Below are 24,441 nucleotides of genomic sequence, written 5' to 3' on the forward strand. Positions count from 1 at the left end.
GAAAGAAGTGCTGAGCAAAAGGAGAAAAAGCCCCTTATAAAATCAGCCGATCTCATGAGAACTCACTCGCTGTCACAAGAACAGCATGAGGGTAACCACCCCTATGATTCAGTTACCCCCCAACTGGTTCCCTCCCATGACACATAGGGATTGTAGGTACTACAAATTTAGATGAGATTTGGGTGGGGACAAAGTCAAACAATATCAACAAATAACTATCTACTCCCCAGATTAATTGTACTTATCTCCTGGAGGTACTACTGTTTTAATTAATTGAAGTTTTATATATGAATTATCTCCCTCTTTTCTACACACATCACTCCCCTTTCCCAAATATTTCCTACTTATTTCTGCACATGCATAGGAAATGCTCATGATCAACAAAAATTCATTTTAGGGAACCATTGCCACCTGCGCCAGCTGACTCAACTCCAGACTCCTGTTGTTCCAGCACTGTAGGGAATCTTCACAGCCTCTTAGCACTAGCCTTTTCTAGGCTGCTTTTTCTCCCCAAGCAATTTTCTGCAAGAAAGAACACATTTACCTTCACAGTTCCTAGTAGTATTTACTGGTAGGATCCATGGGTTCCCAATATCACATAGAGTCTCTGTAGGGAGATTTCTGAGTAGGCAAGATAGGTGACAACTCAAGCCATACCAATTAAAGAATACTGAGATTTCTTTACATATAGAAATCACTCTCTCTTGTATGAGGTGGAATTTATACACTTAAAAGAAAACTTAGCATTCTGAATTAAAATATTTGGGTGACTTCACTCATGTTTTCACTTACCAAAGAAAAATGAATGACTATAGTTAAGTGTGTCATTTTGATTGCCTTCCAAGTTGTTCTGATGTCTTTACTGTGTGAAAGAAAATAGAGTCTTTAGGATCCCAAACTCACAATGCCAAAGGGAAAGTTAAGGTTGGAAACTGAGTCATGTAATACTGTCTTCCTTCTGTTCCCCAAAAGAGAGTTGTTATTTCATAACCCTGTGTCCTGACTTCATACATAAATCAGGTTCCCACTATAGGCCACGTATTTACCCAGCTGGCCTCCCTCACAAATTGCTCATGAGGAAATTCCCTGTAAGCTCCTAAATCTTTCAGGATACATATATAACCTGAAAGATACATATGTATACATGTAAGGGAGATATCCCCCTCTGTAACCTAGCACTAAATCCAAGTTCTGTTTAATCTCACTCCGACTATGTCAATTACTAGCTTATCTTCACAGGTGCAGGACAAGAGCAGACCAGAAATCATTTCTCCACCTACCAGAGAAGAATACGTAATTGACTTTTTCTCTATTCTATTTGTTGATGTTTCCTATATTTTATGTAAAATGTAGATACACTGAGCACCAGAGGAATGCATAATTGTCTTTTTCTTTCTTTCTTTTTTTTTTTTTTGAGACGGAGTCTCGCTCTGTCACCCGGGCTAGAGTGCAGTGGTGCGATCTCGGCTCACTGCAAGCTCCGCCTCCCGGGTTCACGTCATTCTCTTGCCTCAGCCTCGCGAGTATCTGGGACTACAGGCGCCCGCCACCATGCCTGGCTAATTTTTTTTTTTTTGTATTTTTAGTAGAGACGGGGTTTCTCCGTGTTAGCCAGGATGGTCTCAATCTCCTGACCTCGTGATCCACCCGCCTCGGCCTCCCAAAGTGCTGGGATTACAGGCGTGAGCCACTGCGCCCGGCCAATTGTCTTTTTCTTTTACTCCCTTTCACCTGTAGAATATAGGTTTACTGAGCACTAATCAGAGTCTCACAAGAATGTGACCATTTGCCTTACTACCTACCTGCCTTCTCTTTTATCCTTCCTGCTTGCTCTTTCTCCTTTAAATACTGAAGTTTCCAAAACCTTCTTGGGAAAAGTGCACAATACAGATGCTCCTATGCCTTGTGTTTTTACCCGAAGCATCCTCAAACTTTGGCTAAATAAACCTCTATCAATTGAGACACTTGTCGAAATCACTTTTTGGTTAACAGCCACAATAATCTGCTAGCACCTTTAAAATGTAATTTAATTGTAAAGACAGACAAAGAAAATAAACGAGTAAATGACATGATGAATGTAAAGTATCATTGTTTACAATGTGAGAATTAAAAATCCTTTATATGAAAGTGCTACATAATCAGAAAAACACAATATAAATAATATTTACCACTAGCAATCTAACATACTAGGAAGAACATGGCTTTGGGAAATAGATCTCTCTCTCTCTCTCTCTTAAAACTACCTTTTGTTTACTTTCTATACGACTGTGAGAGTATCGCTTACGTTTCCTAAATTCAATTTTATCATATACAATGGGAATAAATTATATGCAGTTGTGCAATATAGTTGCACAAGCTCAGCAGCTTCAGGCTCTTGAGTACCTGGGATTACGGGTGCAGAATACTATGCCCTGCTAATACATTTTCAAAATGACATAAAACATCTTTTTATGCAGCCTTCACCTCAGTTTTAGAAAGCAATGAATATCTGGAATGTTGCATATCTACAAGTTAGAGAAGGCACAAGTTAGAGAAGACATGATCATGACAAATTCTGTTTCCTTATCTATAAAATGAAGAAATTATTACTTACTTTGTGTTTACCTATCTTCAATAAAGGACAATTATTATTTTTAAAATTATTTGTTTTGTGTAATTGGTGTCTTATCTGTAGTTAATTTATGTAAATAATGTTTATGTAAATTTATTTCATGGTAAAAATACATGTGCATGTGTGTATGTGCGTGTGTGTATATATATATATATATATATACACACACGCACATGTTGAGAACAAAAATTACAGGATACTATATTAAGAACTCAGAAACCCATTAGGACTATGCAAATTTAAATATCAAAGTATAATAAGTCAGCATTTTCATAGTTGGCCATCTATTTTGTTTATATACCTGTTTTACACAGATCCTAACTTTCTAAGTTTGGTAGATTCCAGCAATACACCTTGTGTATGTTGCAGTTGCTAAACATATCTTCCCGAAAATATTAATGAAAGGATAAATAAATTGATGCATGGGTGAATTTTAAGAATTTATTACATTCAATGTACTTAGCCATATTACTAGTGACTATTATAATCAAATCCCAAAATGTAATTGTTCCAGGTTATATATATCATATTTTGAGGCCTGAATTTTAGAGGCTCAATAATAATATTATTAGTATGTATTTTAATGGAGAATGCAGTTAAAATGTTAGCATTTATAGTCTCTCTAGAAAAAAAGTTAGACAGAAAACCTAAAATATTTGAAATAAAACTATTAAAGGCATTTCAGTATCTAAGCTATATTATAAAATATCCTTTACAATACTGTAGCCATTTAACACATCCTGCAAAATCTCATCAATATCAACAGACATTAACATTTGTCCCCAGACATTAGTTGAGACAAAGGGGCACTAATTGAATTAACAGCATTCTACTGAATGATGGCAAGGTAGCTATGGAGGAGCCCAATAGCTTTCCTTTAACTCAACATATAAATTGCTACCATATTGGTTTTTGCAGAGAACAGGCTTTACTCTCAGTTGGTTGTAAAATCTAAATTTGCTTTTATATTCCATCCTGGTTTCCAAATAAGTACTGATACTCTTGAGCATATGTTATGTAATAGCCATGACAGAAAGATGGATGTAGTAATGGAAAATCATTTTTCAGTTTGTGTGTAATAGACTCTTCTTTGAACAGAATTTGCTTCAAATAACATATAATAAAGAGATATGTAAATATTATCTAAAGAGCTGCAACTGCATCACTATTTGCTGAATTACAATTCCACTCAAATATTTAACAAAAACCTGTCTGTGTTGCTTACATTTAACTATTTGGAGAAATAGACAGATCGTGCTTGAAATGGCTTTACTTAACTAGATTAAAAACATAGATAGTATGTTTTATATTTATGAATTTTTAAATTATTAATTCCAGAAAAGCATGAAAGCTATTCTGACTTTCCATTTACATTGATTTTTAAAAAGTGGTTATGTATTAATATAATAAATATGTCAAGGATCAGTTTGTGAACTTGTAGGAAATGAAAACTATGCTTCTTTACATGAGATCTTACCTCGTATTTTTTAATAAACTTTGAAATCTTCATCTTGTCCAAATAACTTGGGAAAAGTCATGAATCACAATTTATATGATTTTTTTTTCATTACTTAGAGGTCTCAAGCAGAAAATAGACTTAAGGGAGTAGTCCAGATTTTATTCTACACTTACTCTTACTTTCTAAATTACCGTATGTGTATATATGTTGCCTGATGATAAAAAGTAAATCAAGCTATGAAATAGGAAATATAATTTAAGTTGCAATAGAATCACCTCTTTGAACATATATGACAAAGTTAAGAAGATTTATGTTCCTAAAATATGATTAAGTTTTGATTAACTACAGATAATGTGCCCTTTTGTATATTATTCTTCCTTTGGAGCAAATATTTAGAAACATAATGAAAAATCACTATTTCCTTTTTTAAAAAAATTTAATCACCTACTCACAATTACTGAAAAGTGGCAACAATAGCATGAAGAATTTCTGTATACCCTTTACCCGGATTCCCAACTACTCACAAATACCACATTTTCTTTCCTCATCTTCTCCTTGTCTTCCTTCTTTCTAGTTCTCTCTCTCTCTTTCTATATATGTGTATTTATATTGTTATATATAAAATTATATATTACATGTTTAAATTGTATACGTAACTGATATACTATATATTTATATTATGATAGATATGTGGACATACAAATATCCACCTTGATCTGGAATTACCTTTATAAGAGGATTTTGATTTTGAATTCAGTTTCCTTAACAAATGTGATATTGTTTATATTTTCTATGTATCTTGTTGTCTATACATTTTCTTCTATTAGTAGTTTGGTAATTTGCGTTTTTCAATGAATTTGTCCATTTCATCTGATTTATTGAGTATATGTATTGGCATGACAGGGGATTTTGTATTTTCTTATTCTTCTCATTGGCAATTTTTGGTTTCTCTCATTTTTTCTTAATTATCTTGCAGGGATCAATTTTTCCTTTTTTTTTTTTTTTTTTTCTTTTTTTTTTGTTGACAGAGTCTCACTCTGTTGCCCAGGCTGGATTGCAGTGGCAAGATCTAATGTCGGCTCACGGCAAGCTCTGCCTCCTAGGTTCACGCCATTCTCCTGCCTCAGCATCCCCAGTAGCTGGGACTACAGGCACCCGCCATCACGCCTGGATAATTTCTTGTATTTTTAGTAGAGATGGGGTTTCACCGTATTAGCCAGGATGGTCTCGATCTCCTGACCTCGTGATCTGCCCGCCTTGGACTCCCAAAGTGCTGGGATTACAGACGTGAGCCACGGCGCCCGGCCCTCAATGTTTTCTAAAAAACAGCTTTTGACTTTATGTATTTTTTCTATTTTTTGGTCTGATTTCTATTTTATAAATTTCTGCTCATTTTAATAGTTTCATTTCTTCTATTTACTCTCTTTTATATTTATTTTTTAGCTTCTTAGGTATCAAGCTTAGATAACTGATGTTAAACCATGTTTTCTTTTTAATAATATATTTATTCTGAATTACCATAACAATTCAAATACACTATTTTTTATACCATAAATTGTTATACTTTAATTTCAATTAAATTAATTTCATTTAATTAGTTAATTTAATTTAATTTTAATTTCATTTCAATTTAATAGTCTTGCTAAAGTTCCATGAGAATCTGGAAAGAATGTGTATTCTCTATTTATTGAAGTTGCATTTTATAATTATAAATTAGGTCAGGTTGGTTGATAGTGCTGTGTAAATCTTTTATAGCTACTGCTGTCTCTTTTTTGTCAGCTTATTATTTCAATTAATAGTGAAAGAGAAGAGTTCGTATCTCTAATCGTAACTGTGGATTTAAAAAAAAATTCCCTTTTTTCTGTCATGTGTCATTTCATGTATTTTGAAGATCTTTTGCTGAGTCCATGTGCATTCAGTGTTTTTGTGGTTTCTTGATCAATTGATCCTTTTTCTCTATAAAATGCCCATATTTATCTCTCATATACTGTTTGCCTTTTTCTAATTTATAGCCACATCAACTTTTTATGTTCAGTGTTTTAATGACATATCTTTTTCAGCCTTTTACTTTTAGTTGTTCATATCTTTATTTTCAACGTGTATTTTTCTAAATGCTTCATGGATGGTCTGGTTATTTTAGGCAAGATAAAAACCTTTGCCTTTAACTTTTACATCCCATTCGTGTTTGAAGTTTTTGATGTAGTTTCAGATTAAGTCTACTACCTTGGCAATGATTTTCTATTTTCCCAGTGGGTTCATTATTTCTCTTTTCCTTCTATACTGGTGAACTGCTGTTGTTATATCTTGTACAGAATATCTGAGGTAAATTTTTCTTAGATTTTGCCTAGCTGTGAATACCTTTTTATGCATTTTGAAGGATACCTTTATTGGATATAAAATTCTAGAGTATAGGATTTTTTCTTTTTTTCTTTATAAATTTTAAATATATTATTTCATTTTCTTTTGACCTTAATTATGATGAGAATTCAGTTGTAAATTATACAGTTATTCTCCAAATATGCAATACCTTTTTCTCTGCTTCTTTTAATAAATTTTTATCTTTATATTTAGTTTTCAGCCATTTGTTATTTTGTGTCCATGTGTTTATCTGCTGCATTGGTCTTTTTATATTATCAATGTCATCAACTCTGGAATCTTTTCAGATATTTTTACTTCTACTATTTATTCTGCCCCATTCTCCCTTTCTTTCTGAAAGGGATTAAAATTCTGATAATATTAATCATTCAAATATTTTTCCCTCAGATCTAATACTTTTTGTTCTGTTCTTTCAGGTTTTTAAAATCTGAATTTAGGTTTTTTTCTATTAATTTATCTTCAATTACGTTTATACTTTCTTCTGCTGTGCCCAATCTTCTGTTTTGAAGATATTGTTATATTTTAGATCATATACATTTAAAAATTGTTTTTCACGTATCTGCTAAAATTTCCCATCAAATCATGCATGATATCCATCTTTTCCTGTGGACACGTTAGAATTTTTATTATAGTAATTTTATACTCCCTGTGGCAATTGTAATATCTGGGGTGTCTCTGGATCTGCTTCTATTAATCACTTCCTTTTAAATGTTGGTCACTTTTTCTTGCTTCTTCAAGTTTTTATGTGAATTCTTACATGTTTGGGAATTTCCTATTTAGTAAGACCTGAGATCTGTGCCGTATAGTGGTTTTGGATATCTATCTCTATTTTACAGATGAATCTTTTGATATCCAAATTTCTGGAGGCCTCACCACCCTGCTTTATAGCTCTGGGGCTAGATTTGTTGGTGGCCTAGGAGAATTTTTTGATCTCAAATCTCACCCCTAGCATTTGTTTTTTTCTTTTGGCTGCAGCTACCCCGTAGTCTATGAAGGTGGAAATATCCTCTAGGAAGCTCTAGGAAGGATTTTTCAGCTGCCCAATGTCACCGTAGGCATTTTGTGGTTAAAATCAGAAGTATTTGTATGGAGATGAAGGGGACTGAGCTCTCCCACCCCTCTCTCAGTCATGATAGTTGAAATCCCTGAGGGACTGTATTTTTCTTCTAGTTCCTCTGCATCTTTCCCATTCTTTCCAAGCTGAAAAGCAAGGTGGCCTGAAATATTTCTTTCAATTTTCCTTTCCTTCCTCAATTTTTTTCTCATCTGAAAATAAGGCGTATCTGAGAGAAATTATCTCTACCCTCTTTCTATTCCCATATATTCCCATATATATTTTTTTAATCTTTTTTTTTTTTTTTTTTTTACTTTAAGTTGTAGGGTACATGTGCACAATGTGCAGGTTAGTTACATATGTATGCATGTGCCATGCTGGTGTGCTGCATCCATTAACTCGCCATTTAGCATTAGGTAGATCTCCTGATGCTATCCCTCCCCCCTCCCCCCACCCCACAACAGTCCCCAGAGTGTGATGTTCCCCTTCCTGTGTCCATGTGTTCTCATTGTTCAATTCCCATCTATGAGTGAGAACATGCGGTGTTTGGTTTTTTGTCCTTGCGATAGTTTACTGAGAATGATGATTTCCAATTTCATCCATGTCCCTACAAAGGACATGAACTCATCATTTTTTATGGCTGCATAGTATTCCATGGTGTATATGTGCCACATTTTCTTAATCCAGTCTATCATTGTTGGACATTTGGGTTGGTTCCAAGTCTTTGCTATTGTGAATAGTGCCGCAATAAACATACATGTGCATGTGTCTTTGTATTCCCATATTTTTAAGATAATATTCCTGTTACTCATTGAAGGTAATGAGAATGAGATAGGTGTTAATGTTTTCTCATTAACAAGAGCTGCTATTGGGGCTCTTGTGGATTCTATTTTGTTATATTGAACCACAAATGCTTTCTTAAAAGTTTGGTAAAATGTAGGCAGGATTCGTTTTATCCCAAGTTATGTCAGATAGATACGATGTCCTAATTTCTTTTTTGTTGGTGGGGGAAGTAGAGCAACAGCTATGTATTTCCTCTTTTTTTTTTTTTTTTTTTTTTTTGAGATGGAGTCTTGCTCTGTCACCCAGGCTGGAGTGTAACGGCATGATCTCTCCTTACTGCAACCTCCACCTCCCAGGTTCACGCCATTCTCCTGCCTGAGCTTCCCCAATAACTGGGACTACAGGTGTGTGCCACCATGCCCGGCTAATTTTTGTATTTTTAGTACAGACGGGGTTTCACCATATTGGCCAGGATGGTCTCGAACTCCTGACCACGTCGTCTGCCCCTCCTTGGCTTCCCAAAGTGCTGGGATGACAGGCTTGAGTCACCACCCCCCGCCATTTCCCTCCTTTTATCAAGGACTGCCGCCTCTGGAAGTTAGATTCTTTAAGTTTCTTTGTATTCCAAAGGTTATAATGTTACTATTTTTAAAAATATGATTTATAGCTTATCCAGCTTATTTTGTTTGTTTAGGGTGACAGTGATGGTTTCTTATTACTTTCTATATTTATTCGAGAAATACTATTTATAAACACTTTAAAATGCAATAAAAATATTGCATACATATCTACAGATGTATCATTTCTGTTGTTCTTTAGCCATTTATAAAGTTTCAAGTTTCTTCCATCATATATAATTTTCCTTCAGCCTAAAGACACTATCCTTTACATTTTCATATAAGTGCAGGTTTGCTGGTGAAGAAACTGTTTCTCTTAAAATTTCTTACCTTGTTTTCATCTTTTATAAAAGTATAATCCTACCTAGGTTGCTAGGTTTTCCTTTCTTCATGGAGCACTTTAAAGATGTTTTTCATTATCTTCCATCTCACTTTATTTATGATGAGAAGTCAGTGAGGAGTCAGCAGTTACTTTTATTTTGTTTACCTTACCTTATTGTAATCTGTCTTATTTCTATACCTATATTTAAGATTATTTTTCCTTTGGTTAGCTGCAATTTGACGATGATGTGTCTTGGTATGGTTTCATTGTGTTGAGCTTGGATTCATAGATTTTTTTTAAATAACATTCAACAAATTGTTTGCTTTTATTTCTTTAAATATATTTCTGCCTAACAGCATTCTTCTGATAGTGCAATTACGTATATGTTTGACTTCTTAACATCATTCCACAGGTCATTGGATTTTTGTTCCCTTTCTTTCATCCCTTTTTATCAGTATTACAGCATGGTTTGTACCTATTACCCTGCCTCCACTTACATAGATTACCAGAGCTCTTCTTCAATAACTCTCTTTTTGCCAGTACACTGCCCCACAGATTCAAGCCACCTGAGACTCTCTGCTCTCCAATCTTTGTCTTTTCAGTTTAACAAGACTGTTCATACTTTGCCTTCTTTCCCCTTCTTGCGCTGTGATTTGGAAGATGTCTCCGGGGGTAATTATAGAATTAATTTTTAACTCACTATCTCAAGGATCACAGTTCTGTATTTATTCATTTCCAAAGTCTAAAACTTGTTGTTTTATATATTTTTGTAATTTTTTAAAGTATTTTTGTAATTTTGTTAATGCTTATTTTGGAAAGGCTAGTTTAATACCGGTTAGTAATAAACAGAAGATTCTATCTTTATTTGTTGGTAATGATCATTTTTATTAACTAGATCAACATTTCATATGGCATCAAATAGGTGTTGTGCTGGACACCTTTTAACCTCAGTAGGGAAGGATCCAGGTTCAAAAGGCAGAAGAAGAGACCCAGAGCCAGCAAGTGAGATATGGGGTTTGATTAGGGGATTACACACAGGGAAGAGTCCAGTGGTCGCAGGCTGGACTGCATATCTGCCTTAAGCACAGTCCAGTGGTGGCAGGCTGGTCAGGAAAACCACAACTGCCTGCAACTTATATAGCATTTAACACCCGCCCCTTAACGATCTCCACCTGGCAGCCTCCATTTAACCCAAATTTCAGGGCATCAATCCCCTGTACAGCCCATGTTCCATTGGACAGGTTGGGGGCTCAGATGTTTCTCATAGACAAGGAATGAATCTCTGGATTGGCCACTCCTGGATTCCCTAGCTCAGGACACACATTCAGGTGCATCTTCAGTCTGGGGTCATTCTAAGTATATGTTTAAATTATTGCTATCAGGGGCTTTTACCCTACAAAAGACATTAAATAATTAAAAGTCATAGAATATGCTTTAATTGGAAAACTAGGCATGATATTTCCAGGATGATTTCATATTTATATGAAAATGAGAATATGTATGATTTTCTGCAGCTATTTTCACTCATGATTTTTAAAACTTCATGCAATGGGCTGAGTAAGGTAGCTCATGCCTGTACTTGCAGCACTTTGGGAGGCTGAGGCAGGAGGATTGCTTGAGCCCAGGAGTTTAATCCCTGTCTCTACAAAAAAAAAAAAAAAAAAAAATTACCCTAGGGTGGTGGCACTTATCTGTAGTCCCATCTACTCAGAAGGCTGAAGTGGTAGGATCATTTGAGATGAGGAGGTCGAAACTGCAGTGAGCCGTGATTGCACCACTGTACTCCAGCCTCCAGCTTGGGTGACAGAGAAAAACTTTGTTTAAAAAAAAAAAAAAAAGAAACAAAAAAAAAGAAAACCTGATGCAACATATGAGAACTTTTAATCAAATATATGCTATTATTTTTATTTTTGAGAATTGATTTCAATAGCATATACTCAAGATCAAACAGAAAAATGAAAATTGTCAAAGTGTTTGTTTAAAATTAAATTTGGATAAATATATATTCGTTAAGATTTTAAAAGAAGGAAAACAGAATATAATATCTTGTTGAACATACTGTTACGTGAAAGCACTGATGGCTGCTTCCCAGAAATTATCTTTAAAAATCCACATTTTTAACCAATAAAATATTTTAATATTTAGGGAACTCGGAGCTATTGTGATAAACATTCAACCCTGTTATTTTTGAGAATAAGATCTTTGTATTTTCAGTTAGGATGTGAAGATTGGCCGGGCACAGTGGCTCATGCCTGTAATCTCAGCACTTTGGGAGGCTGAGGTGGGCAGATCACCTGAGGTCAGGAGTTCGAAACCAGCCTGCCCAACATGACAAACCCTGTCTCTACTAAAAATACAAAAGTTAGCTGGGCATGGTGGTGGGCGCCTGTAATGTTAGCTACTCAGGGGGGCTGAACGGTGATCGCTTGAACCCTGGAGGTGGAAGTTGCCGGTGAGCCAAGATCACGCCACTGCACTCCAGCCTGGGCAACAAAGCAAGGCTCGTCTCAAAAAAAAAAAAAAAAAAGTGAAGGTTGATCTATGTCAAGATAGTTTGTAAAGATGAAAAAAATTAATCAAGAATTTGTTATCTTCAAAGGTCATGCTGCAAGCTAACAAATATTGTTTTTTATTGTTTCTGTTTAGGCTACTGAATTGACCTACTTACAAATCTTCAAATAGGCCTCTAATTTTTTAAATATTTTTATGTAACAAGATGTCCTTCAGGGTCTAGGGTATGTTTTCCTGAACCCCCAGGTCTACAGTCTCGGCTGTATATCTCTTTTGGTTCACCCATGGAGTACCCTGGACATGCTTAAAAAATGGCGCTTAATTTGCAGAGTTATAATAAACTTTTGACTGCTTTGTTTTTCCTACTTGATTTTAAATCCCATGAAACTATCAATGGTGTATTATTCATCCCTAGTGCCCATTATAGCCTTTACTACAGAATAAATATGTATACTTGTTAAGCAACCAAGTGAAATTATTTCTCTATTCTAGATTGCATATAAATATTATTCTAGTAGGAATATGAATATGAATGAAATCATTGGATGCTAACATTCTATTTTGTGTCTTCTGTTACAGGCTCTTAAATCTGATCTACAATGGAAAAAATTCTTTTTTATCTGTTTTTCATTGGCATAGCAGTGAAAGCTCAGATCTGTCCAAAGCGTTGTGTCTGTCAGATTTTGTCTCCTAATCTTGCAACCCTTTGTGCCAAGAAAGGGCTTTTATTTGTTCCACCAAACATTGACAGAAGAACTGTGGAACTGCGGTTGGCAGACAATTTTGTTACAAATATTAAAAGGAAAGATTTTGCCAATATGACCAGCTTGGTGGACCTGACTCTATCCAGGAATACAATAAGTTTTATTACACCTCATGCTTTCGCTGACCTACGAAATTTGAGGGCTTTGCATTTGAATAGCAACAGATTGACTAAAATTACAAATGATATGTTCAGTGGTCTTTCCAATCTTCATCATTTGATACTGAACAACAATCAGCTGACTTTAATTTCCTCTACAGCGTTTGATGATGTCTTCGCCCTTGAGGAGCTGGATCTGTCCTATAATAATCTAGAAACCATTCCTTGGGATGCTGTTGAGAAGATGGTTAGCTTGCATACCCTTAGTTTGGATCACAATATGATTGATAACATTCCTAAGGGGACCTTCTCCCATTTGCACAAGATGACTCGGTTAGACGTGACATCAAATAAATTGCAGAAGCTACCACCTGACCCTCTCTTTCAGCGAGCTCAGGTACTAGCAACCTCAGGAATCATAAGCCCATCCACTTTTGCATTAAGTTTTGGTGGAAACCCCTTGCATTGCAATTGTGAATTGTTGTGGTTGAGGCGTCTGTCCAGAGAAGATGACTTAGAGACCTGTGCTTCTCCTCCACTTTTAACTGGCCGCTACTTTTGGTCAATTCCTGAAGAAGAGTTTTTGTGTGAGCCTCCTCTCATTACTCGTCATACACATGAGATGAGAGTCCTGGAGGGACAAAGGGCAACACTGAGGTGCAAAGCCAGGGGAGACCCTGAGCCTGCAATTCACTGGATTTCTCCTGAAGGGAAGCTTATTTCAAATGCAACAAGATCTCTGGTGTATGATAACGGAACACTTGACATTCTTATCACAACTGTAAAGGATACAGGTGCTTTTACCTGCATTGCTTCCAATCCTGCTGGGGAAGCAACACAAATAGTGGATCTTCATATAATTAAGCTCCCTCACTTACTAAATAGTACAAACCATATCCATGAGCCTGATCCTGGTTCTTCAGATATCTCAACTTCTACCAAGTCAGGTTCTAACACAAGCAGTAGTAATGGTGATACTAAATTGAGTCAAGATAAAATTGTGGTGGCAGAAGCTACATCATCAACGGCACTACTTAAATTTAATTTTCAAAGAAATATCCCTGGAATACGTATGTTTCAAATCCAGTACAATGGTACTTATGATGACACCCTTGTTTACAGGTAAGAAAAATTAAGCAAATTTGTATACTTACCATGCATCTTAGTGTAGAACTTGTTAATGTACTACTGATTTTTTTTAATTGGCAGTGCTGTTCTGTGTTGTATTTAAAAGTGCATAGCGTAAGCTTTGAAAAAGGTGGTAATACAAGTGGGGAGATATTTTGAATGGTATTTTTTTAGAGAGTTTGATTTCTATTTAATATTATGCTTACTTACTTTTTTCCCCCTCATCTAAGAGATGTGACTATCAGAGAACAACACTGATTTATTATAAAAATTCAAAAACATACCAGAACTTACACATCCACATGAGTGTTCTTTCCTTCAAGGAAGCCACGTTGGGAGGCTATACCATTATCCCAATGATGCTGCCATTGCTCAAAGCACTTTTGGAATTATCTTTAGAACCTTCGTCATACTATTTTGAATATCCTCAGTGGTGGCAAATCTTCGTCTTTTGAGGGTGAATTTGAATTTTGGAAACAAGCAAAAGCCATTTGGAGTCAAGTCTTGTGAATAAGGTGGGTGATCAAGATGGGTATTGCCATTTTTGGTCAAAAATAGGATGTAACTATAAAATAATGAGACTGATTCTTTGAGTGATTAAGGAGTGTGTGTGCGTGTGTCTGTGTGGTTGTGTTGTCTCATGTGTACTGGTTCTAAGACAGTTCCAAAAAGAAAACTTATAAATAATTTGAGCAGTGAAAGTGTCACTGGAATTAGGTATGTAATATCCAAGTAAGGATGATGATGGAGAATTTGCACCTACTAAAGAATTTCTGGTATGTTTTTCTAAAGTTCAGCCTCATTGATTTATAGTCACATCTTGTCCAATTTTAAGTTAAAGAGACATATTTTTACCCTTTCATATAATTTCACTTGTGAGAGACTTACTATGCCCTGGGAATTGATGCAAAACCATGGCTTTGCATTATATATATATATATATGTATATATATATGTACACACATATGTGTGTATGTATATGTGTGTATGTATACACATGTATATATACATGTGTGTATATATATATACACACACACATATATAGATATTTCAAAGCCATATATATATGTCTACATATATATGTCTCTCTCTCTATATATATATGTTGTTTAAGATATTCAGAAATCAGATCGGATCAGTTCCTATGTACCCAGGTGAATTATTCAATATAATTGATTTTCATTCCTGTATGGAAATGAGAGTAATTTTTTTTTAAAGCGTGGACTAGTAGGCAAAATTAAACCTATCCTAGCTAGCCATGTGATCAGCTCAGAGCAGGATTCTACATGGCTGAGTTTCAATTCCTCCTCATTACAAGGGAGAAATTAGACTAAAGGTCTCTAATATCCCTTCATCACTAAATATATGGGGACATGGACTATGATACCTATATATTAACTTAAAGTAATTTGCTCTTGTCATACCAGGCTCTTCACATAACCCACGGACTACTGTCAATGACAAAAACCCCTCCCCACCCCACACTTTTTTATAGCTATTGGATATTCATATTCTATATATTTTAAACATTAGCTCTGTGAAATAAGCCAGATTTTATTTTCCAAATTCCAGGATTTTCATCCTGCAATGACAAGTAAAATTCTGTTTAATCTTGAGGAAATTTCTTCAATCCCTGACCCTTTTTGTCATTTGTAAAATAGTGATAATGCCTGTCTCATAAGGTCATTGTAAAGATTAAATTTTAATGTATACAAAATGCTTAGTAATGCCTGTTATTGAATTATAAATTAGGTCATATTCAGTTGCAACTGAAAGAACAGAAGAAAATAGACATCAACAAAAGACTTTTAGAATGTAGTAGATTCAGAGATGTCTATAAACTCTTTAATTTATTTATTTATTTTGAGATAAGGTCTCGCTGTGTCTCCCAGGCTTGAGTGAAGTGACACGATCTCGGCTCACTGCAACCTCTGCCTCCTGGGTTCAAGCAATTCTCCTGTCTCAGCCTGCCCAGTAGCTGGGACTGCAGGTGCCCGCCACCACTCCCAGCTAATTTTTATATTTTTATTAGAGACGGTGTTTCACCATATCGGTCAGGCTGGTCTCAAACTCCTGACCTCAGCTGATCCACCCGCCTCAGCCTCCCAAAGTGCTGGGATTACAGGCATGAGCCACCGCAGTGAAACTATCACTGGAATTAGATGATATTAGATTTAGGCACTGCCTCAACTCTTGCACTTTATAAATTGTGCTCTGATGGAAATTTGCATACAACGGGATGAGGGATTTATGCTCTGGTCAATACCCTTGCCTTGTTCATGTTTCTAGGATAATATTACTTGTATGTTTTCATTATCCTCTTGTATAGATGAAAACATAATGCGGTCCAAGTGTTGACTTCATTAAAAAAGGATTATATTTGTAAACAAAATACTTTAATCTTAGTAATAATCTTAGTTATTAAATATATATTGACTGGGTGCCATTTCGTTTTTCTGAAATGGAAAATAGATGTTCTAAAATGTGTATCTATTTTGATTTCTAATGTGATTGTCAACATTTTCCCTTCCTTCAAATTTGCTTTTAGTCATAGAGGTATTGTAAGTGCTAAATGGATTTGTTTAGCAGTCAGATAATGTCACAGTCACACCTTTCAAAAGTAATTTGTCATCAATGATTTTTTAGCAGTGTTTTTTATTAGGAGTTCTCCTTTGCTAAGCAATGTAATTAGTAAGCTTGAGAAGGCTTGGGGTAGGCATGATCAATATAGTGCAGATGCTGACAAGGACTTTTAGCCATTTTAACTCGGTAAATATGAGATTAGATCATTTTTCAATAATTCATATGTTATAAATGTACTTATCTTAATGAATACTAAAATGACACCAAACTAAAGTCACAATGACTTTCTGTGTATATGTTTTGTTTTGTTATTAATATTAACACAAATTCCATTGTCCCTCAGAATGATACCTCCTACGAGCAAAACTTTTCTGGTCAATAATCTGGCGGCTGGAACTATGTATGACTTGTGTGTCTTGGCCATATATGATGATGGCATCACTTCCCTCACTGCCACAAGAGTCGTGGGTTGCATCCAGTTTACCACGGAACAGGATTATGTGCGTTGCCATTTCATGCAGTCCCAGTTTTTGGGAGGCACCATGATTATTATTATTGGTGGAATCATTGTAGCATCTGTGCTGGTATTCATCATTATTCTGATGATCCGGTATAAGGTTTGCAACAATAATGGGCAACACAAGGTCACCAAGGTTAGCAATGTTTATTCTCAAACTAACGGGGCTCAAATACAAGGCTGTGGTGTAACGCTGCCCCAGTCCGTGTCCAAACAAGCTATGGGACACGAAGAGAATGCCCAGTGTTGTAAAGCTGCCAGTGACAATGTGATTCAATCTTCAGAAACTTGTTCGAGTCAGGACTCCTCTACCACTACCTCTGCTTTGCCTCCTTCCTGGACTTCAAGCGCTTCTGTGTCCCAAAAGCAGAAAAGAAAGACTGGCACAAAGCCAAGTACCGAACCACAGAGTGAAGCCCTCACAAATGTTGAGTCCCAAAACACTAACAGGAACAACTCAACTGCCTTGCAGTTAGCTAGCCGACCTCCCGATTCTGTCACAGAGGGGCCCACATCTAAAAGAGCACATATAAAGCCAAGTAAGTTTATCACTTTGCCTGCTGAGAGATCCAGAGCGAGGCACAAGTACTCCCTCAATGGAGAATTAAAGGAATACTATTGTTATATTAACTCGCCGAACACATGTGGACCGTTTTCTAAAAGAAGCATGTCTATGAATGTGATGTTTATTCAGTCTGACTGTTCTGATGGTCATAGTGGAAAGGCAACTCTCAAATTCTGAGGGACTACTGGAAAGCTCTGTGTAATTTATAATTTCGTTTTCATGAAAAATCATTTTGAGAACTCACATAGAAGATTGGAATTTGCAATTCCAATGCTGTGTATAAATCAACCTTCTCAGGTACAGTATATATATACATATATAACTATATATATGTATGTATGTATATGTATACTGGAAGGAAACATAAATAAAATGGATAAGGGAACAAGCATGACATAGCAGCAGTGCCTTTCCCTATTCTAGGACCAGCTCCTAGGACTAGCAACAGCAGATTAAAAAAATGAAAATTGTTGTAGAAAAAAGTATTGCATAAAAAATGATATTTCTCTAATTTTACAAAGGGCCACCTATGGGTAATTGATATTTTTAATAAGTAGACTGTATATTTTCTTTCAATGGTAATAGTGTTTCCTTTGTTTTTAGGGAAATGTTGTAGAGAACAACTTCATGTTGCTAAATTATTTAAAATAAAATATTCAATTAGTATACCGAGTTAATGTTAAAATTAGTTCACTTCTAAACAACATCCTTGGTGCAGGTGCCTTAATGGTTGTAAGATATTTCTCCTCCATGACACACCTTTTTCAGTGGAAAGGAGAAGAAAGTGCAATTTATTTTGCATTTATGAAAAATCTAATCAGTTTTAAAGCACAGGCTACAAATTCCTATGCATCTACATGGGCATATGAAGATTTTTTCATTCATTTAATACACATTTTCTGAATGAATGAGTTTTATGTTGTTCTTAATGCAAGATAAAGAGGGAGACAAACATACAAGACTGCCTTTATCAAAGGGGTGTTTATTTTTATCACCAAGTAAAATTTAAGAACTTCTAATGGTGTTCTCATATTTATAAGTCATATAAAGTCATGGCTCATTAAGCAGATAGTGGATTTTTTTTCCATTTGCACCATAGTTTTTGCATTTGAATGTTTTCCTTTTAAAGTAAATGCATTTGCTATTTTAACCAAAAACTGTGATAAATTTAACTAGAAATCATGCCGCTTAGCGAGAATACATAATTTTTTAAAACAGGATTTTAAATTTAGTAGAAACTAATATTGCTCCTGGATAATGTGGAATTATTAGAAATGTACTGAAATTAAGATCTATAGATAAATGTTTCTATTCACTCCTTTAAAAATTATATAATAATTTGATGGTGTTTTATTAAAGATCTGTAAACAGGTTACCATCAAAGAGGTTTTATTTTGTTTTGTTTTGAGAATAAGGCTCACGTTAGAACTGACCCATTGCTTTGCACAAAAGAAATGACATTTTAGCCATAATATCATAAGATAGGTACTTTACTATCTTATGTCAAGTACTCTTTGGGAGTAAGTTAAACACACAGTAAAAGTTTATTAACTTTTTCAGATCACTTGAAATACCACTTAAGACACAAGTGAGGAATGTGGAATCGTTAATTTCCTTCTGATAGAAGCATATACAACAATTTCAGTTACTGTTAACTTGACAAAGCCACATCTTCTCATACACAATGTATCATGATGCCATTCAATAGTATGTAAGATTAAAGTAGTTAGAGATTACTTTCAGTGCCAGTGTTGAAAATAATTATCCAATGGGCTTTTTTATTTTAGGTGTTTGCTAAATCCCTTCTCTGCCCTGATTCTCTTTCTAAAAAGTTTACTTTTCACATTTGCAGAGTCTAATTATCCTTCACTGCCCAGTTATTTATTTCTTGTAAGGAATAGATGAGGTCACATGTGGTCGCAGTTTGCGAAATCAAAAGCAGCACTCAGAGTGAAATATATTTTCAGTACTATTAATGTAGTAATGCTCTAATTCCAACTAAATATTTTTAATTAACATCAATTGCATAGTTCCTCAATAGGTGTTGATTTGCAGAAGCATGCTACTTTTTCCCTTCTTAGAGTTATCAGCATAATATTAAAAATATTGAACATACAAAAGCTTTCAAGACTTAAAGAAATTACTCTTCAAAGACTTTCTGGGATTATGAAGGCTGTGATCAAAGATAAGGATGCTCTGAAATCATGCAACATTAGCAAGGTTAACATATGTACTGTGAGTTACTGATGAACTTAGTATTTTCCAGTATTTTTAAAAATCAATTGCCTACTTATGTTTCTAATAAAGTTTGATTAAATATCTTTCATTTCTCATAGACATTTAAAATTCCATATTTAATCATATGAGATTTATTTTGTTTGACTAACACCATTGAAAATAATTTAATGTGATTTAATATATTTTTAATACGATCATTTTTACAATATTTAAACCAAATGCTTGAACACTTGTTCTTAAAAATGATAGAAAGGTGAGTATCTGGCCTGAGATTTTGCCCGCCAAAAAGTCTATATTTTGAGAGATTAACAAAAGACTGGCTTATCAAGAAGGTCAAAAAAATAAATTTTTTTTGTATTTGTTTATAAACATATGAAGAAATTTTTGCTTAAAGTAATTGCAGTGTGAAGTGACTGAAAAGTAAGTCTACAGAAAAGTTGGGAATAATATTACCTATCATGATGTCTGAAACATAATTGTTGCTTAGATGAATAAATGAGTAAATGAATAGATAAATATGGCCATGGAGTAAGGTGTGGAAATAAGAATTTTCATTAGTTAGTACAATACAGATTTGTGATCTAAATATTATATTACCATAAGCAACAAATTCTCTGTCCTTTTCTTGTTTTGCTTTCTGTCATTTATATTTTATTTCTCATTTAAACAGTCATATATATGTGATCTGAAGCATGTGGTTTGCTGTTTGTTGTTTCTGACTATATGAAGATTATATATACATATATATTATTTTTGCTTCCTCGTTTTTATTTTTCTTTTATTTTTGTCATTTTACATTATAGTTTCAGGTTGTTCAATGTGAGAACAAACAAAATAATGTGTTTCCTGTTATGCATGTATTAACGATGTTTACTTCAAACTTTTTTTAAAATTGTGTTCCTGCATTATTTTTGTCCCTTTTGAATAATTGTCCCCCAATTGAAAATATAAAATTATTATTACAGTAGTGTCATAAAGGGATAATGAAGCATCTAAAGTGGCCCCAAATTTTAAGAAGCAGTATATTTCAGTTTGATGGATATTATTTATGTTAGTCTACAAATATATAAATACATAAAAAGATTAAATACAGCAATTTAAAGTAGACACAGTGGCCGGGCACAGTGGCTCACACTGTAATCCCAGCACTCTGGAGGCCCGAGATGGGCAGATCACTTGAGGTCAGGAGTTCGAGACCAGCCAGGCCAACGTGGTGAAACCCTGTCACTAGGAAAAACACAAAAAAATTAGCTGGGGGTGTGGTAGGAATCTGTAGTCCAGCTACTCAGGAGGCTGAGGTGGGAAAATTGCTTGAGCCCGGGAGGTGGAGGTGGCAATGAACTGACATCCCACCACTGCACTCCAGCCTGGGTGACAGAGAGAGACTCTGTCTCAAAAGAGAAGAAAAAAAAAAAGTAAATAAATGAATAAATAAATTAGACACAGTAACACTCAAACTGTGGCCAATTTGTTTCCCTTTTTTTTTTCTAACTATTAAAGGAGTCAGTGGGGGTCTCAGTAAGTTGTTTCATGCTTTAAAACAGTGGGTTTTTACCTGCTTTGTAGATATATTTTACTTAAAATTTTGGAATATAAGTTTTGAACCATTTTAAGAAATCTCTAAACATAACAAGTCTAATCTTTGAAAGATGCATACTTTCTCCACAAATTTATAAACAATTAAAAAACATAAATGTGATCCATTTGCCTCCAGACATCTTTTTCGTTTAGTTTTGTAATGTATTTTCTCTTCAATTTAAAGTGCTTGCATCCAATAAATTTTATTATTTTATTTGCTTGTATTTTTGAAAAGAAAATATATCATTTATAAAGCTAAAAACTTTAAAAGTTGCCCTAAAATTTACACTATTTGCCTTTTAGCTCTTAAATTTAAGTTTTTCTCTTTCATTATAGCAATAAACGTAAGATTTTTTAAAATTCCAATAGCTTAAAAAATCCATAAATATAAAGTATCATCTTTTGGGTAGAATTGTGGAGCAAATTAGACATTTCTTTAGAAGACAGCAAATACAAGCCATTGTCTTCTCAGCATAGTTGATTTCCAATTGGATTTTATAATGCTAAGAAAACAATGTTCATTTATATTAGACAGAATGAAGACTATCTACGATCTTTCCCTTGTTCAGCCTTCCCTTGTTTCAAGAACAGTCCAGTGATTAACAATGTATGCTTCTGTGTGAGTGTGAAGTGTTTTGAGGAAAGGACTTCTGCACAGAGGTGGATTGTATGTGAAAAGGATATTTTTCTTATCCTCTTATGTTGTTAATAATAACAGTGTACCTTACAATGTCAGTGATATTTAAGTAAATTTATAGACAAGAAATATGTCATTTTTGAAATGGCATTCAGAAAAGAATAATCAAAATTAATATTTGAATTTTTACTTTCAAAGGACAGATTGCCCAGTCTTTTTCTTCCCACGCTAGACAAATATACGCTGGGATTATTAATAAAATTAGTTTGTTCACATCTTTATTATTTGTTTATTTATTTATTATTATGTTTTTCCACAGAAACAATCAATTCATGTAGCAGGGTACAGAAGGCCACTTAAAAAGAGTGGTAGGCCAGGCTCAGTGGCTCACACCTGTAATCCCAGCACTTTGGGATGCCGAGTCAGGCAGATCACGAGGTCAGGAGATCGAGACCATCCTGGCCAACGTGGTGAGACCCCCGTCTCTACTTAAAAATACAAAAACCTAGCTGGCTGTGGTGGCGTGCACCTGTAATCCCAACTACTTGGGAGGCTGAGGCAGGAGAATCACTTGAACCCCGGAGTCGGAGGTTGCAGTGAGCCAAGATCGTGCCACTGAACTCTAGCCTGGTGACAGAGTGAGACTCTGTCAAAATAAATAAATATTAAAAAATAGAGTGGTAAGCATATTGTTTTGATTGAGCCATCCTAAAAATGTGGTGTTATCTGAAGTGGGATATAGAAAGTAACGATTTATAACCAGGAGTATATTTAAGTAGTAAATTACCTCACTAAGGTACTGTTAATGCATTGGGGATTTCATCAAATTACACAAATAGTGAATATAACAAAATAATGACTGATTACTCTGGTAAGTGTAATGGTGCACTTAGAATGATTGTCTTCTGATTATGTTTAGCACTTTCAAAGTCAAAATTTAGGATCTAAAGTTAACATTGAATAAATATATACATCACATACATTTGTATAAATATATATGTGCTCAACAAATATCTGCCTATATATGTATTATATAGACATATAAATATTTATACTCATAACATTAATCAGCTAAAAATCATAATTTTGTGTCTTGCAATATAGATTGAATTTTAATTACTATGAAAACGTAGATTTAAATGCACTGGCTATCAAGAACTTCTCCCAGAAAAACTGTAAAAATTATAACTGTTACTTATCAGATAACAATAGAATATAGAGTACAAATTTAATTTACTGCATTTTTTTAACGATAACCATCTCTACAACCTAATTTCATCCATTTCAAACTTGGTGACTGTTATGTCCATGATGTCTGAAAACAAAAACAAAATATTTTCAAATTCATTCAGGAATAAGCCATGACGGCCCTTTCATTTAATGTACCTGTGTTTGGAAGTGGTTGAACATTTAACCTTACCTGACACATAGGCTATGTACTTATTATGTTTCTGCTCTAGAATATGTCTAATAAATAAATATTTGAGTAAAATCAAGGAGCTTATGAAAATACTATGTTGGCTATTGGCTCTACCATAATACAATTCTGTAATCATTTTTTGATCTATAATGTGAACATCTCCTATTATTGATTTTATGTAAAATCTAATCTCCAAAGACCGTTGTATATTTACATGAATATTTGTGCTGAAAGTTTTGTAAAAAACAATTTGTCTCAATCTCGTGACACTCACTTGTGAATCCTAAGAAGGACTTATCCTTTACTCCTAGTTTTCTATCATGTGTCACTTCTCAATGATTAGATGTATTTGCTTAAAAAGAAGGCATTTTGGAAAAAAAATAGAATGCGTGCTGCACAGGTTTATGTAATGGTATTAAACTTCTGTAGGCAATTGGAACCTACATATAAACATTTAAAGGAAAGTTGTTCGTATTTAGAATGTTAGTGTCTTACATAGGGACGAACAGGTACTTGTTAAAATATTAGCTATTATTTGGGGAATAGGTATTGAATGATGGTTAATATTTTAAATGATTCTTTTGTACTCCATATGGTGAACATAGTTAAACTATATTTTCTGCTTTGAATTCTTTTTTCCTTGATGTATTTTTGCATATTATTCATATGAATCTATGTAGATGAAATGTCAACTGTGAGTAAGAAAATGAACAGAAACTTGATTATCTTATTGTACTCTGTCACGAATACCAAATGCATATTGAAAATCAGTAATTTTAGTTATTAGAATAACATTTTAGAAAACTATGTTTTTAAGCATTAGGAATAAGAAAGTAGACATAGAGAATTGAAATATTATAAAAGTCAATTGCAATTAACCCATGAACTGGTAAGTTTTTTTAAAAAAAATCTTTAGATAAATCTTTGTTAATTCTTGATATGAGTATTACCAAGATTTCAGTAAGAAGTTTTTTGAATCTATTTCTCTTAAAAAAATGAATTGTTTATGACACTGAACATTTTATTCCCAGATGCTTTGCTGACTAACGTTGACCAGATTGTCCAGGAAACACAGGTGAGATTCTTATTACCTATAACTTACTTCAACACTTAAATGGGTATACACTTTTTATAAATTAACTTTAAGTAATTAGTTTGCTAATTTATGTAGCTTGTTGAA

At 34.3% G+C, this 24,441-nt stretch overlaps 1 protein-coding gene across 4 annotated transcripts in view; it reads left to right on the top strand.

Annotated features, from left to right (window-relative positions):
- LRFN5 (leucine rich repeat and fibronectin type III domain containing 5) overlaps nt 1-24,441 on the top strand; it is a 306,102-nt gene that overhangs the window by 276,160 nt on the left and 5,501 nt on the right. For 3 of the 4 annotated variants that reach the window (XM_054449284.2, XM_054449283.2, XM_054449285.2), the window contains 3 exons: nt 12,313-13,717; nt 16,650-17,362; nt 24,293-24,336. In XM_054449284.2, the coding sequence (XP_054305259.1) occupies nt 12,333-13,717; nt 16,650-17,362; nt 24,293-24,336 (2,142 nt within the window). In that variant the 5' untranslated portion in view covers nt 12,313-12,332. Of the gene's footprint in view, nt 1-12,312; nt 13,718-14,046; nt 14,151-16,649; nt 17,363-24,292; nt 24,337-24,441 lie in introns of those variants that run through there. The other variant, XM_063651578.1, reaches the window with a different exon arrangement.

This window comes from Pongo pygmaeus, chromosome 15, assembly GCF_028885625.2.
Source record: "Pongo pygmaeus isolate AG05252 chromosome 15, NHGRI_mPonPyg2-v2.0_pri, whole genome shotgun sequence".
Lineage (NCBI taxonomy): Eukaryota > Metazoa > Chordata > Mammalia > Primates > Hominidae > Pongo > Pongo pygmaeus.